General features: G+C 40.0%; 1 protein-coding gene across 8 annotated transcripts in view; it reads left to right on the top strand.

Moving 5' to 3' along the window:
- Window positions 1-12,658, top strand: part of ELMOD1 (ELMO domain containing 1) — a 61,322-nt gene extending 48,664 nt beyond the window's left edge. For 5 of the 8 annotated variants that reach the window (XM_026069338.1, XM_026069339.1, XM_026069340.1 and 2 more), the window contains 6 exons: window positions 844-977; window positions 2,172-2,240; window positions 2,505-2,528; window positions 5,191-5,241; window positions 6,779-6,912; window positions 10,476-12,658. In XM_026069338.1, coding sequence (XP_025925123.1) covers window positions 844-977; window positions 2,172-2,240; window positions 2,505-2,528; window positions 5,191-5,241; window positions 6,779-6,912; window positions 10,476-10,648 — 585 coding nt within the window. In that variant the 3' untranslated portion in view covers window positions 10,649-12,658. The remainder of the gene's footprint in view (window positions 1-843; window positions 978-2,171; window positions 2,241-2,504; window positions 2,529-5,190; window positions 5,242-6,778; window positions 6,913-10,475) is intronic. The other 3 variants (XM_026069342.1, XM_026069344.1, XM_026069343.1) reach the window with 3 other exon arrangements.
- Window positions 12,659-16,791: the final 4,133 nt, after the last annotated feature.

Below are 16,791 nucleotides of genomic sequence, written 5' to 3' on the forward strand. Positions count from 1 at the left end.
TTTTTCCTTATAAGTGTGTTTCTTGAGACACTACTCACCAATACTAATACTCACCAATGTCTGAGGAACACCTGATTACCTAATACACTTTAGAAAGGGTGAATTTGTGCTGTGGCATGTATGCAGATAGATATGTATTTCTCAGACATGACAGTTTAGGCTGCTTTTAGATGCTTAGCAACATGATATTTAAGCACTAAAGTCACTGGGCCAGTGCAGCTAAGTAGATTTACTTCAGCTGAAGATCTGGCTTGTTAAATCACTTTTTTTTCTGTTGTTGCTGTGAGATCAACGAATGATTCACCCCTTAGTAAAGCATGAAGGTGAAAAGTGCTATTCTGTGGATTTTTTTTTTTCTTTTTATGTTCTCTGATTTGCTTTTCAGCACTGTGGTAGCCAAGTCAGCACTCGCAATTTGAAATCATTCTAGAGACTTGCAAAAGATGCCGAAGAAAAGATTGCCGCAGAGCCTAAGGGAATTGAGTGCTGATTGCCTGCCACCCTGTCAGTGACATACTACAAAAGTCCAGCCCATTCCTGATTCTGTGCTTATGGAGGCAGATTCTAGTTTGATGCATAAAGCATGAATAAAACAAGTCCGTGTGCAAAACTCTGCAACAGTTGTAGATAAGGTCAGAAGGGCCTTAGGGCTGTAGCTGAAACATCTGCAACATTCAAGAGTGGTTTGGGATCTCCCCTACCCCCAGAAATTGCATTTGTTCATATATGCTGGTTGCTGGAATAGCAATGCAATTATGTGACATGAGAACTTATTTGATTTAAAAAGAAGAGAAGGTCATATTAATGTGAAGTTTAATCATATTCTACCTGTAACATTCCTAGTTATGGAAATGTTTGAAGCCCAATTCACCGTTGAAAGCTCGGATTTCGAAGCAGTGGTGTGAAATTGGTTTCCAAGGTGATGATCCTAAAACAGACTTCAGAGGGATGGGTCTCCTGGGCTTATATAACTTGGTGTAAGTATGTTTCTTTATAGATGTACTTGTGTCTGAAGTTGTGAAAAGCAGCATCGTGTGCGGATTCTTCTTAGCAAGTCTGTAGGACTAAATTCTAAGCATTAGGGACTCCATCCCAAAAAATGAAAAAGGAATTATTTTCCATCACAATTTTTTTCCTCTGGAGGGTATCTTCTCTCAGTATTCCTCACTTAACTGGCTTGTACAGCTTGCTAAGCCCTTTTTAGCTGTTCTGTGAAAGTTAGCACTCTCTTCCCACAGGTAAAAGGCTAAAAAATATTTTCACCAATATTTAGATGTCTAAACAAAATACCCGAAAGTGTGCTGGTGGGAGATTTATATTACTGCTCAGCTTTCTTCTTTTGAAATTTCATTCTGAATTCCTAGGCAAAATGTTTGAAATACAGCCACTGATGGTAGACTTCTGTAGCTGGATTAGTTCCTCAGTTTCTTTCGATAYTCAAAACTAAGCAGTGAGTTTAAATAACTATCCCTTTCTGCCTCACTTACACCAGATATTTAGTATCATATCTGTGATTAGTAATTTAGGAATAGATTGGTATATGTGATCTGTTCTTTCCTCCAGCACTTGTATCTACTACAGATATTTATATAACTTGGGGAGAGGTTCTTTTACTAAATGTTTCTATGTGGGGGGAGGGGGGATATTTTCTGCTCTTACAGGTTGAAGGACATAAAAATTCGTTGACTCTCTGCATGTCACTTTATAGCAAAGCTCAGTTAAGGATCTGGACTCTTGACTCTGTTTTGAACTTCCGTTGGAGACAAATCCCTACCATTTATTTTATTCTTTAATCTCTGTGATGACTCATTTTGGTTAACAAATCTGCCAGACTGAGAAGTCTGAACTGCTTTATCTTGAGCTCAGCAGCCAATGTGCTCTAGCAATAAGAAACTGGTCTTCTACAGACTGTGTAGAAAGGGAAAACACACATCCCTTAACAAGTTATAGGATTGCACTCATAATTTGAGGCTGGGCTGCTTCTATCTTTCATTTTGGAGGGGCTGAAGAGTAGTTTAATGAATTCAACATGTTAAATGTTGCTCATATTGTCTAACATGCTAGTGACCCTTTAAAGGGCTGGGCATGGTGTGTGTGAATATCTCATTATGACCCAAAAACAATTTTGTTGTCCATCTTTAACAATTGACCCTAAATGTACGTATCTGCAGGTATTTTGCTGAATGGGACACTGGGATAGCTCAGCAAGTTCTTTCTGATTCTCTTCAGCCTAAATACAGGTAATGCTTGAGGCTAGAAAAAAGTAGCTAATTATCTAATGCTGTGTGGACTGGTGTTTTAGGGTAGGGGCTGTTTTTTGTTTTATTGGGCATTGCCACATGCTGTCTGTTTCCAAGTATTGATCTTGAAAGCTAATCAGATGCAGGAGGCAAATTTATRTACTGAATCATATTGTGTTAACTATTTTAATGAACTTCTCATTTCAAGTGATTTTATTTTTTTATTTACCTTTCTTTTAATTCTTTTGTCTTTTCATAATGAAGGGAAGTCACTAAGAAGGAAATAAGGTATTTTTTTTTCTTTTCTCTTAGTTTTGTGAGACTCTACATGTAAATAAAGATCAAACCATACTGCAATTTGATATATTATAAACTGAAAATCTTTGCAACACCTTCAAAAGATCCACATTCCTTTCTCCAAATACTGCAGTATTAGCCCAGATGAGCCGATGGCACAACACTGGGTGTATCTTAGTATGATAATCTGTAAAGAATAAAATCAGCCATGCTTGAAGTAGCTAAAGCACCATATTTTAGACCCATCTAGTAACAAATATTTGGTAACTTTAACTTTCTTGTAGAAAAAGAATGAGCTGTGCAAACAGAGTCGAAGCAGCTCTTGACCTAGACTACTTTTGATTATCAAGTCAGAGTCACAGTTTAAGCTACCTCAGCTGAAGAACCCTTCTATTTCTGTTCACTTTGGCTACCATGGCTAATGATTGGTCTAATCTGACTAGTCCAGTGTCCTCTCTTTTGAGAGATAGATAACAGGTGCCTTTTAAGGGGCAAAAAGCTTGTATTCTGAACTATTTTATTATAGGAAGCTCATTCCATAACTGGTACAGGGGGCAGAGGCGGGTATACCTCTTAACCAGTCCCATAGTAGCCGGGTGCCTCAGAAGAAATTTTCTCTTCTACCACTTGTGTTAGGTATCAGTACGGTAGGTCCATGTCTGAATCCTGCCAAGTTTGATCCTCTCAGTGTTTTGTAGCTAAGTTCCCTGTGGTAATTCTGTGACAAAAAGCACTTGGGGAGGGCTGGGGGGAATGTAAACCCAAAAGACTGAGCCTGAGAGTCAGTCCTCAGATTTTTTTCTGGGGTTTCTTTTAAGTATTAGTATTCACCCTCTTCCTACAAGCACCCCCAGTCTGGTCTTCCCTTTATATATTGTGTTGCCCGTGGCTGATTTTTATTAATATATGCTAATGAACAGGGATTTCATGATTCTTAAACTGCATTATGGAAAATAGCCAAGAAATTTCATTTAACTAAATGTTTGAGATTTACATGGCAAACTGAACCACTCTCCGATTTCTATCTTTTTTCTTTTTTTTGTTTGTTGCTTTCTTTCTCTCTTTAACAATATAACTACACAGACACTGAGTATTCAGTGTTGGGGCTCTGAGGCAGGATATCCCATTAGTTGTTCTTCATTTACATGTTTGATTACCGAGGACCGTTTTGGAGTGCTGTATATGAGCATGTGCAATTTTTATCTCTTGAAAGAGCGTTCACTAGAAGATAGATGCTGCTAGCGATGCCTTTGGTGTTTTTTCTGGTGTGGTTGCTTAGCAGCAGTGTTGGTTTCTGATGTGATCATGATCAGTGTAGGTCCTACTTCTGTTGAACTGTATTACTTGTCTACATCCTAAATGTGCCATTCAACATTTGTTTGTGGTGTGTTTGGGGATGGGGTGGGGGGTGCTCTGGGGGGGGTGTTGTGTTTGGGTGTGTGTARTAGGTTTTCTGGGTTTTTTTGGTTTTTTGTTTTTTTTAATTGATGTTAGGCCACAGCCTACAAAAATAACAAAGATTTTGAAGAATGAGTATAGACTGGCATATTCTCATTCACTAAGTCATTTGAGATGCAAAGGTCTATCCTTACGTATGCTGGATATTAATCTTCAGGCGAGGATGTGTGTGACCCTCCTAGCATCTCTAATGCTTAATGATAACAGTTCGTAAAATACCATATTTTCATGAAATTCAGAGATTACTGTTAGTGTAATATATATTTACCATAACTCAAGTATGGTCCAAGAATGATATGTTCATGCATAGCTGTCTGTGATTTGGGGTCTTAAGCCTGCAATGTCTGCTTAGACCTTACTGAGGCAAAATTCCTGCAGGGTCCTCAAACTGTAGCTCAGTTCAGGGTCAGTTCTTGTCTGCTTTTAGCTGGTGGCAAATGCAGCCGCTGACCTCTGCTCAACTTCTTCTATGCAAGTAGCTACAGTTAAACCCTACTCAGTGGAATGCCATTTGACTGATGGTTGTATCACACAGCTCTTAACTTTCTTTTCAACAATATTTTCATTTATTTTAAAATTAAATGGTTCCCTAACAAATTCTGTTTTAAGAGAGTTACCTTCTGTGTCCTTGGAGTGCTCTGCATTATTGTGCTAAATAGTATGAATTATTGTTCCTTGTGTTTTTGCTGTAGCGTGGCCTCTAATTTGGTTGGACACATAAACTTTCTATTGGAGGAGTGTTTATGTTTGCATCAAGTGAATCATGTCTCCAGTGGTGAATGTCATGTGCATCTTAGAGAATGCAAAAGGCTAAAATCCTCTTTGATTAGCTGAAAGAAACCTGACATTTTAAACACTTTCTGTAACTCAGACTTAACTGAGGTGGATCATCATTGAGGTTAGTATAGGAAAATAATTGACTTTTATTGAGAGCTTTGTAGCCACATACTTTGTAAATGATGAGAAAAGATCATCAGGGATGCCATAAAGCGGGTAAGTTACCCCTTTCAAGTCTTTTTATGCCAATCCTTTCAGTAAGAAGCAGAGTCAAATGTGATTAGCCATGCCAATGGGGCAAAAAATGTAGTCTACATCCAGTTAACATTATAGTGTAAAACAAATTAAAAGGAAATATTTATAAATTGGCAATGCATGGCAATATCTAGATGACCTTTTTTCTTTCTCCTCTCCCCAGTCAATTCAATAAAGCTGAATGGGAGAAGAAAAAGTTTGATAAGGCAATTGGGTAAGTTTAAAGTCGTCTTTTTAAAGCTGCCGCAAACACAACTGTTATCAATAATGCTGTATATTTGAGGTGAGTGGAGGTGTTTCCTGGTTACATTTTTAAGGTAACTTCAGTGTACATGCTTTAACACATACTGCCTTTGAAAATTAAGGTGTGGCTAGGTTTATAGGAAAAATGTCATTTTAAGTAGTAATGGGGGGAAAATCTTGTAGCAAGGAGAAGCTTTCTCTGTGTGCTATGGATAGTGCAGTTAATGTCTAATTCTTCTTAATACATAATATGATCAGGTCTCACTTCTGACTGTCAAACAGGTTCTGATTTGCTTTCAAGTAAGTATAATAATAGGCAAGAAGTCATACTGAGTTTTTTTTTGTTAAGATGTGGGTTTTGTATAGCTGTATTATTCACAAGTACAGAACTGTATTTTCCCTAACAAGTGTATTTGAGAAACTGTAATACAATATTTTAATGTCCACAGCAAGGTCTCTGAGATTTCATTGTTCTGTGAAACTTCCCATTAGGCATCATGCTGCCAGTAACTTCTGGATTTTCTTGCTCCTGTGATATGTTAAAGTTTTGGGTTTTTTTGTTTTGTTTTGTTTTTAAAAAGTTTGTTCGCTTAACAGTTATAACTGGAAAATACCCGTAGATGATAGCTATTTAAAAAAAAAAATCACTGCATAATTAAACATATTTGCTTCTGTCTCTAAATGTCAGCATGGGACATGAATGTTTCCTTGAGAAATGGTCATTTCTAGAAAGTGCTTTCCCTTTTCCCTCATTGAGTTCTTTATGTAACAGGCTCACAAATTAAGAAGTAACTTCCAGTTTTTTTTATTTTGTTGTGCCTAAAAATATTTTCCTTGTTAATACACCCTCTTAGCAGAACAGGGTTTTGCTCCATAAGTCTGTGCTTATTTTTGTTTCCAATGTGCTTTGATATAGGTTCTTACCTGTTTTCTGGCCTGTATATCTAGTTTCCGTTGGGAAGAAATTGGAGGTGACTCAGCTGGTTCTTATACAGTTGAAAAGCTGTGAAATATCTTCTGTAGGCAAAATTCTTCATAGGACTGATTGCCCAAATCTGATGTTCCTAACTTTGGGTAATGAATTACAGTTGGACAGACAGGTTGAAATAGCAAATAACTGGCCATGCTGCAAGCAAAGCCATCATGGGTAGTGCTAACCCTGGCTCAGAGTGAGTCCGGGAGCATGGAGACTCTTAGCCTTGGTTGTCTTCCACAGAAATGAGTCTGTGCTGCTCCACTGAAAATGGCTGGTGTGCCGAGGAAACTCCTGTTTTCGCTGTGACTACTTGCTTCACAAGCGAAACACTGCCATTATAGTGTACAAAGCAGACAGGATAAAAGTCTTGTCTTGTTTTCCACCTCCTTCCCCACCCCCTCTTTGGAAGCTCATCAGAAGCAGGAGAGAATTAAYGCACCTCAGTTGCACCTGCAGTATTGTCAGAGTTTCTTCTAGTGTGCTGAAAAAAGTCCAACTACCTGTAAATGTTGCTGCTCTTTTTTTCTTACAGCTACTCTTTTGCTATTGTGGGCATTAACATAACAGACCTTGCATACAATCTGCTTGTGAGCGGAGCTTTGAAGACCCATTTCTACAATGTCGCTCCAGAGGCACCAACACTAACACACTTCCAACAGACCTTCTGTAAGTTGAGGGCAGAGCGGGGAGGACTGTAGCTAGTTTGTCTTCCTACTAACAGTTTTGCATCACCCATCCCTTTTTAAAACAACAACAGAAGTAGTGGCAAGTCCTGCAAACCTGCTGACACAGCACAGCTACTATCACACTTGTCTCGCTACCTTGTTGCTAGCAAACTACAATCCGGTTTTTAGTTGTGGTGTATACCACCACCAAACCAAGGGGTGAAACAAAAAAAACAGGTTGGCCCAAACCAACTATCTGCCTCAACTGGCTTTAAATAATAAGAAAATAAAGGTAAATAGTAAGAAACTAAAGAGCTGCTAAATATTGTTTCCCTGTAAAGCCATCTGCTTCTCAAGATACCTACATCTAAAATCAAGCGTCTCCCTGCCCCCTTCAGTAGATTCCTCCCACTCAGGACTAAGGCTTTTCTAGCCCCTTTCCCTGTATTTGAGCATCCCCTTGCAGTGCAGACCTGCTGTGCATCCTTGCCAGAAGAGCACCGCAGCAGGAGCTGCAGCACACAGCCTGCTGGCGGCTACGGTCTGATGGGGGAGTCCCCTCATAGCCCTGTAATGTGGTAGATGTGCTCAGTGCTCCAGTGTTTCAGTGCAACTGGTGAATTGGAAATGAGGTTTTGCTTTTTAATGTAAACTTTTAAAAACACTTTAAGGATGTAAGAAACCTTAAGGAGCTGAGAAAGGGGAGGAGGGAGGTGGTTTTGAAGATAGAATAGGACCTGACTAAATGGGAAAAGTGGCAATCTTTTGTAACTTCTAGGTCAGTAGATGTTTAAAAAAAAAAAAAAAAAAAAACTTTGCAATTTGGGTTGTTTGATTTTATTTTTAAGGTTGCTGTAAGATCCTTTATTTTTAAAATGAGAACTTGTGTTTTGTATCTACAATATTTTCTGGTTGCTTGACTGGGTAAATAGCAAATATTACTGTCCTGTGCATCTCTCTTATTAAATAATATAAACCTTTCAGAACCAAGTTGCCATTTAATAAGCCTCATTTACCCCAAATCTTACACAGAGTTTCCATACCCTGATAGGGCTCTCCCTTTTGTGATTGCTTTTGGGTTGCTGCCCAGGCTGAGATTGTCTGGTAGGAATTCAGGGCAGTTCAGCTGTTAGGCTTCCCCCACCTTAATTGGGTCATAAATGTCTCTGCCTTTGTAGGTAGTTGGCATGATAAAATAGGTAAGTGTCTGCCCAAGTATCCACTTAAGCATCTTAAGATCATCTTTTCTCTGAGAGGGCTATTCTGTCTCTTGATTCACCAAATCCCTAGCTTGCTCATGTCCTCCTGAACGGCTGTGTCTAGTAAGGCAGGTTTGACTCCCCTCTCTTCATATCATATCCTTGGTTCATTATTGGTTTGGGTTTTGGTGGGTTTTTTTATTATTTTTTTTTTCTTTTTAAAGTTTTAAATCCCCCATCACTGAAGCTTGGGATAGAGACATGTTTTAGTACCTTTACTGGGTCTCTTTGCCAGTGCTGAAGGTGCTGCAGGTGGTCCTGTTCTGTTGGCCAAGCCTGGGGCTGCCCCTGCACCAGTGTGGCCCCTGCAAGGAGCAGTGTTCCCATCCCCACACCACCTCTGGAGGGGAGCTGCACTCCACAGCTCTTCCCATGGCAGCCCACGTGTGTACGAGTTAGAGCAGGATAACACATGCATCGATCTCTGGTGCAGTAATGGGACAATAGAGGTGCTGGATATTCCTACACAATCTCCCTGCCATCATAGGAAAAATTTGAGGTTATTAGTTGGACCTTATTGAGAGAAAGCACCAACAGACACGCTTGCCCTTCCTGGAGTGAGGAAGGATGCCCTTTTCTAGAGAACATCTGTTTGAGTCTGACAGCTCCCTGCATTTCTGTTCTCACAGTTTCTCTCCCCTATCCTGCCTCAGTCATCCTAGATTTCCTTTAATTTAATGTAGCCGAGAAAATATTGAGACACCATTAGGCTGCAGTAAATGCCTACAGGCTGCCTGGCTGAACTGGAAAGTCAGTTGCATTGCCCAGTTGGCACCCTTCAGCACCCTTTCTCATGAAGGTGCATGATGGTTGCACTGCATGGACCTCCTAAATGCCAATGCACCATATTTTGCCTGTGCCCTTTTGCTCCCCCTGACTGTAGGGACAGACACAAACCTGCAAATTGAATTTGGCCCACTGTTCTTCAGCACTGTTGCCTTTTTCTGACAGTACAAGCAGGTCACTGAACTGTATAGCTCCAGGGAATGCTGAACACAACCACTGCTAAAGTACGGAAGGTATCCCTTGTAAATATCCCAGATTTTTTTAGGTGAAGATCTAAAAGTAGCATTTTTACCTGTTATAGCGACTTTAAAGGAGTTTTACTGAGCTGTTCTGTGAAAGAAGCATCTCTTGGAATGAAATGGCCTCTGACTCTTGAAATATTTGGAAGAGATTTGAAGATATACTTCTGTGATACAATAGAAGTAAATGGATAGAAGCAATTAATCCTACTTCACAACAGATGCTGTGTGCTTCCCAGAGTACAGAAGATTTACTTGAACATTTTGCTGTTTTGAGATGGAAGATCAGGCTCTATAGGTTGTCTGCTGTGAGAGTTAGGATCAAGAGGTTTGTGTCCAGTTCACTGAAGCCCTAGTGATGGATGTAACATTTTCTTTCCTCAGTTGTTCTCCTTCGATGCAGGGATGGCACAGAACTGAGGTGGTAAGGGGCCTTAATCAAGGCCCGTATATTYAACCCACTTCATGACTAAGTGTATTCCTAATACAGGTGCATTTTAGCAAAGTCAGGTGTGGTTCTTWTCACCTTATTGGCCTTTCCAGGATCATAGGCATAAATGTTAGTTTCTTGCAAATTCATGGACGCAACTAAAGTAAAACTCTGAGAGGAGGGAGTGTTAATACAGAAAGATGTGGCACTGTTACGTTACTTACCAATACACTGTTTTTATTGGGGAGTGTTATTCTTGTGCTGAAATATGTGAGGCAAAATGTGAGAAAAAGGCTATTTGAAATCTCATCAGTGGCATCTTCCCCCGCTTTTATACTCATTAGCTTAATGTGTAGTGTGTGCATCGTTTAACCAGATAAAATCAACAGTTCAGCATCCATATGTCAAGATACCTAGTGATTTCTTGTACTTATTGGGAGAAGTTCTGCTATTATATTCATTACATCTTCGGTCTGCCAGTGAGTGAGCCTTCTGTAAAGGCTTCTCTAAAATCTGCTGTTGGGAAATATTCCTAAGTCCAGGAAGCCTTTTTCAGCATATGATTAGATGATTTCCTGAAATGGAACTCCAACTGTTGTCTAGTAACTTGGTGCCGGTAACGCCACTGCTATGGTAACAAACTCTTACCATTTGTTTTAGTTTCTTAAGGTAATTTTTATGCAGTGTTGCAGCAGAGGTCCCAGAGGTATGTTTAGTCTGACCTCTGTAGCTTCATCAAGTGTCAGACCTTGGGAACCAGCACTCTGTGTGTACATCATAATCCTTAACTACAGGTTTCTTTTTAATTCTTATATAACATCTTTACATACTGTATTTCTCTCTTTTGTAGGCTACTTAATGCATGAATTCCACAAATTCTGGATTGAAGAGGACCCACTGGACATAATGGAGTTCAATCGTGTCAGAGAGAAATTTCACAAGCGAATCTTGAAACAGCTCCAGAACCCAGAGATGGCTCTGTGCCCTCATTTTGCTGCATCAGAAAGCTTAATCAATATGTAGTTATTCACTTGATTTTTTTTTTTTCTTTGAAAACACTGCCTCACTCTTGTGTTAGATGACTGTTTAGACCATCACTGACATACTGAATGACCATGGCGATTGTATGCATGTTTTTGGTGCAGTATTCATCTATTTTTGTCATATATACTAGATACCCTTACGCATCTCTTGTTGGGGATTTCTCATTTTAAATGGGTGCTCATATTGCAGCATTATGCAGTGTTACATTCTGAATTAATGTCCAGGTATCAGAATTTTTTCTATTTTTTTAGACTTTCCTCATAATTCAGCATTGAAGAGTTGAATTGTATTTCTCTAGCTGTGTTTTTGTATATGTGGAATAATTAGCTGGATCTTGTATTGTGAAAGCTTTTTAACTTCTTGGTATGTTTTAAGATAACTCCTGCCATTTCAAGCAAAGTATATGTTTGGACATCATCTASAAGATAATGCATGTAATTGCATCTGATGCAGACAAACCCAACACATTAAGGTCCAATTTTGTCCATGCAGCCATATATGCTTAATGCAGAATTTGAGGCTTATAAGATACAAGCTTCAGTGAGAAGACTTTATGCAGAATTACAGTCTGACTCCACAGCTGCATGAACACCAAACGATCTGGCAATGCTAATATGTTCAGTGAAGTGCAAATACTCACAGCTGAATACTGGCAGGGGCCAAAAATTATATCAGGCTGTCGCCACGAGCACCACCAAGCACGGTCTCAATTCCTTCACATTCTTTTGGATATACAAGGGTTCGTATTTTCTGTCACATACTGGAAGGCAACATGATTTGATCACGTTGTGCTTGGTGAATTCAGGGGAGCTATTTATTTATTTATTTGTTTTCCTCAAATATTGAAACTGTTGCTTTGCTTGTCAGCTCAGTTCCTATGAACTGGGAGAAATAACTGATTAGAAGGTTTAGAGCAAAACCATCTGAATTTCCCAGACTTCTTAAAAAAAAAAAAAAAAAAAAAAGAGGCAGTTTGCCTTTTTTTTTTTTTTCCCCCTAAAATAAATATAAATGCGTAAGTTTCTGACACTAAGATTGCATAGTATATTGAACAGCATCTACCATGGCATTTCATACCCATGGTATTTTTTACCTTCTAAACAATCAATTTTAGTATTATGTTTGTGTAAATCACTTGCATATTGAGATTAAATTTGGAGTAGTGTCCAGCTACTTGTGAATTATATGAATAAATTATATGTCATTCTAAACTGAAGCACTATGGGTTTTATTTTTGAGATATGCAGTAATACAGATGAAAGCTGTCGAGTTTTAATAGGTCAAGTAAAAGGGGATGTAACAGATTTGTGGTGTTTCCATGGTCTGAAAAGTGGTCTGAGCTTATTCCAAACTCCATTCAAGTGCTTTGGAAGTTTCACCATGACTCAAATGCACCTTGGATTGTTTTGCTTATGCTATTTCTCTTTATGGCTTTGGCCACAACTTAGTGGTTGAATTTCTTGAAGAGAAACTTCTCTTTAGGTCCTGGGGCTTTCATTTCACAGCTTCAAAAATGAGATGGAGCTCACTTAGGGGGATTGAGGGAGGACTTCTCTACAGGGCTAAACTACTCTTCAGCAAGTTAATCAGCAAAACTCTAGGAATGTTAAGATAACTGGTCATCTTCAGTGACTTTGGAAATACTAAATGTTGCATATTTTGCATGAAAATACAAGAAATAAATTGTGCATGCTTAACATTAGCATGGATTTGGAAAGCAGTTATTTATAATACATAAAGTATTAAGGACTTCTTTGCATTGATCTTGAAGCCTCTAAAATACATTTAAAGCAATGGTTTTTATTGTTTCAAAGCTGAAGTCTCTCACTGCCTTTCCATCCCTGACTATTTGACTTTAATTTCTTCTTCAACTTTTCAGGCTTCACTGTCCTTAAATCCTCAGTAAGATTTCACTGGTTTATTTTTAATACTCTGTATTGGAGTTAATGGGTGGGGGTGTTGAGGTCCCTGTTACCTCTTTACTGGTGTGATCTTCTCAGTTATGCCTTGTCTCAAGGTATCAACTTCAAATAAAATCAGAGAATGTCATCTGGCTCTGTGTCAGATTGTGTCATAAAAATATAGCTGCTTTGTGTGATTGTTTTGTTTTTTTAACTAGCTTGCAGGGAGATGGATTTAATGAAGCTAAATATGAAACTTCCTTCTCCCTTGGAGACCCTTCATGCTGGTGCCTAGGGATCTTACTTTACTGTCCACTCACACTTTAACTTGTACCTGGGACATCCTTGCTCTCAAAATTCTTGTAATGTCTGGGGCAAAGTATGTCCCTGTCACATGTCAAACTGGCTCTGTGCTGCTGGGAGAGGATGTCTGGCTTTGGCACTTCCTTCCCCCCTCTCCGGGTGGTGTCACCTCTTACCATGATGAAAACCTAAATTTTACTTAAAATAATAATTTATATTACTGCTGATACCTCTCCAAATTGTAACCTGTGAGGAACTGGATGCTGTTCTTCCCAGGGAGAAGAAAATAGGAAAGCAGGGCAGAAAATAAGTGTAAAAAGTTGTCTTAAAGAAAATGGAACCCATATTTATACTCACTGCAGAGGACAAGTTTTGGCATAACAGCAGAGGAAGATTTAGGTTGAATATTTAACTTTGAAAACCTTTCCACAGCCTTATTGCTGTGCTTCACCTGTAATCTCCTCATCTGGAGGCTTTTACGAAGCAGGCTCTAGCACAGCACGGGGAGTGGGATTGTGTCCTAAGAGCTACAGCTGTACTACAGCAAGTGCAGTCCAGCTGTTTCCCGCAGCAGTGTTGAAGCTGGACTGGAAGATTGCCTGTCATGTAAAGGGTGTTAGTTCGTTGTCCTCATTAATGAAAGAGCAATCTTTAAAAGCACTCGTACCTGCTGCTCTGTGGTCAGCGCTGTGTGTCCTGTGTGGCACTGCTGGATAATGGTGGCTTAGTGGTGCTGGCTGAAGCAGTTTGCTGCAAGCRGAGGATTTTCAGCATGTTCCCAATTGAAATAACTGCTGTTAGGTGGAGCAGGAGATATATGAACAGAGTACTAATGCTTGGGAGTAATGAATCCAGATCTGCTGCTTTTGACCCTAAGGATTAGTAGTAGCATAGGGCATGTGCTGTTTTCCTTTATGTAGTTGGTATCATTTCTTCTCAGTCCTGCCCTTCGGGGATTATGCTTATCTTTTAACATTTCCTTTGCTGACCTGTCTGTTTGCGTCGTAGTGTGACTTGTGGCTTTGACCTTTGCACAGGGGCAGTCAACAGCACAGTCATCCACTAGTTGGGGCTTGCAGATTGGAGACATTCCTGCATGAGCTCAACAGGAAACCCCAGTCCGCAACACTGCCACTCTGATAGATCCAACTGAGGGAAGAATCAGCTCCAGTCTGAAATAGTAAGCAGGTGCAGTTTTATAAGTGCTTAATTCAATGTTTAGCATAGTTGTTGGGGAATATGGGGACTCTATATATGTCCCTCTGTCCTCCCATTGGTTCTGACAAGCTTGACATTGTCAATATATTACTATTTTGTCATCACAGGAAGATTCCTCTGTGAATAACTTTCATAATCTCTGATTTTCCGAGAACTGTCCTGKTTTTTTTGTATATGCCTAATTGTCTTGATTTTCATTTCTCACTCCTCGCTTGGAATTTGGTCAATGTGAGCTGGAATTTTGCACTAATGAATCCTCCGGGCTATGCTGAGAAAAACAATACGGATCTCCTCTGTACACTTGTGTTTGCAGCATGGTGCAGCTAAAAATCACATGAATTATTAAAATAGATGTTTTGCAGAAAACAATCCTGAAACAGATAAGGAAATGAATTATTCATTGTTTTCCTTGGTTCACGGCAGTGCAAGTTTTCTATAAGACTTGCCAAAGATTAGACAGGAGTCTTTCTATAAGATCATACAGAAAAATAGTAGGACAGGCTTTGTGCGTTCCCCTGTGAACAGCATGCATAGGAATCAGGTCATTGCTTATTCTAGTAAAGGAACATGTTCTTCTGTATATAGAACTGTAATTAGAAAAACAGATTTAGCTATAAAACCTCCAAGCAAGAACTTGGTACAGCAGCTTGGATCACAGCGAACTATGGAGGATGGCAGAAGGCCTGTTATTTGTTTTACTGTGTTCCTAGACGTGTACTGAAGGACTGTAAAAATATGTAACTAAAAGATGGCCTATGCCCAAAAGAGATTACAGTCTTAAACAAGAGAGGTGAGCAAGATGGGGGAGCATGGGAAAAGCAATAGGACGATACCTATCATCTCAGCAAAGGAAAGCAGCACAACAGGAGCTGGAGAAAGGGATGCAAGGAAGCTTGCTTTATGTTCATGGGCAGTTTTTCTCAATTGCAAGCGCAGCCAAGGACAACACATGGAGATGACTGTGAAAAAACAAACCAATGGACAACAGAGCTTGGCACTGTGGGCATACAGGAGAGGAGGACAGACATGTCTGTGGTGGAGAGAATATGTCTAGGAAGGTCCTCGACAGAAAAACATAGTCTGGAGTGAGAGAGCGCGTGCTGAGGGAGGGATCTAGCCTGATTAACATGGGCTGCTCCAGTTAACCCAGAGAGCTCAGCAAGGACTACATGGCAGGGTCCCAAATGTGTCTAAGCATGGCCACATGGCCTGTTCCAGGGCCTGAGAAGATGAGGACAAGCTGGGGGCAAGTTTTATCTCTGTGAATGGGTAGGAGAAGTGGTGCTTATTAAGACAGATAAGTCAGGAAGTACCAACAAGATTTACACATAGCCTAGAAGTAAAGCCCTGAAGAGGGGTTAGGGACAGAGGTGGTCATGGTCTAAAAATGGGTTGGCAGTGTTCTCCACAGCTGGAAAGAGCTCTGTAGCTACATCAGGCTGTAATATGGATATCAGGATAAAACTCTGGAATAGATAGAGCTCTGTGATTCAGAGCAAGAACTTATCCATGGACAAAATGCTGAAGCAGGAAAAAAATAAAATGACCGATGACAGAGCCCCATGGAAAGGGTCCTCCACAGGGCTTGTGGCAGGAGTGATGAGAAGTGTGGGGAGGAACAGCACAGCCTCAGAAGCTAAAAGGAGACCAATTCTAAGAAATAGCCATGGTCACCTGTATCAAAGGCAGCTGAGAGACAAGTGCTCTACCTATTCCCCTGTGATATGCTCTGTTTCTGATGCACCTAGTGATGCATTTCTGAAGAGTGTTACAAGCATTATTTAAATCTGCATGAAATTTATTCCACTTCCTTATTCTTACAAGTGCCACTGGCTTTAGCTTTAAAATATACATATTTTATTTTTTAATAAGCCTCTTTACTGAAAAAAAATCTCCCCTCGCCCTCTATCTTCTTTCACTTCCTTATTATTAAATGGGATCCATGGTCACAACCCAATTGAAGAGAGTCAAATTGCAGCCGCATGTGTGCAGTAAGAGGCACCTGTACAAAATGACAGCAGCAGAAGAGGGAAATCCAAGTCTACAGAAGGAGCAGAAACAGGAAACTGGGAAGAAAAGATCATGGAACACCAGTGGAGAGAAGGAAGAGAAGGAAGATGGTTTAGCTATGTAGACACTAGAGAAGGACAACAGGAAATGGAGCTGACATGAAGGGGTAGAGCTGTAAAAGGCAGAGTTATGGCTTGGTGGCAAATGGGAAGGGTTAACTGAAGGCACAACAGCTATCACAAGACAAGGATGTGAGACAGTAGAGCTGGTGGGAGCTATGCAAGGGAATGTGTTGGAAAAGGGAGGCAAAAAGCAGAGGAAGAAGAGATGAAAATGGCAGTGAAAGTAACTGCAGACTAACTAAGGGTGAAGTAGAGGGCTGTATTCTAGCTGTGTGTTAGACTGGCTGAGAAATTAGTAAATGATCAATAACAAAATAACTGGTTATTTGTGCAGACAATGAAACAAGATCTTGAACACCAGGGAAATGGAGCAGTAAGTGGGGTGATTTGCTAGGAGGCACTGCTGCGAGAAGCTGAGCTGGAGTTGGCATTGCCCGTCTAGTTTCAGTGGAAGCAAATTCTTTTCAATCCATCTAGCAAAGCATTTGCACAGTGCTCATCTCACCACAGGCCAATCAGCAGTGAGTACACAGAAAAAAACAGTACCAAAATCCTCAAAAGCAATAAA

The sequence above is a fragment of the Apteryx rowi genome, unplaced genomic scaffold (assembly GCF_003343035.1).
Source record: "Apteryx rowi isolate R43461 unplaced genomic scaffold, aptRow1 scaffold_292, whole genome shotgun sequence".
Lineage (NCBI taxonomy): Eukaryota > Metazoa > Chordata > Aves > Apterygiformes > Apterygidae > Apteryx > Apteryx rowi.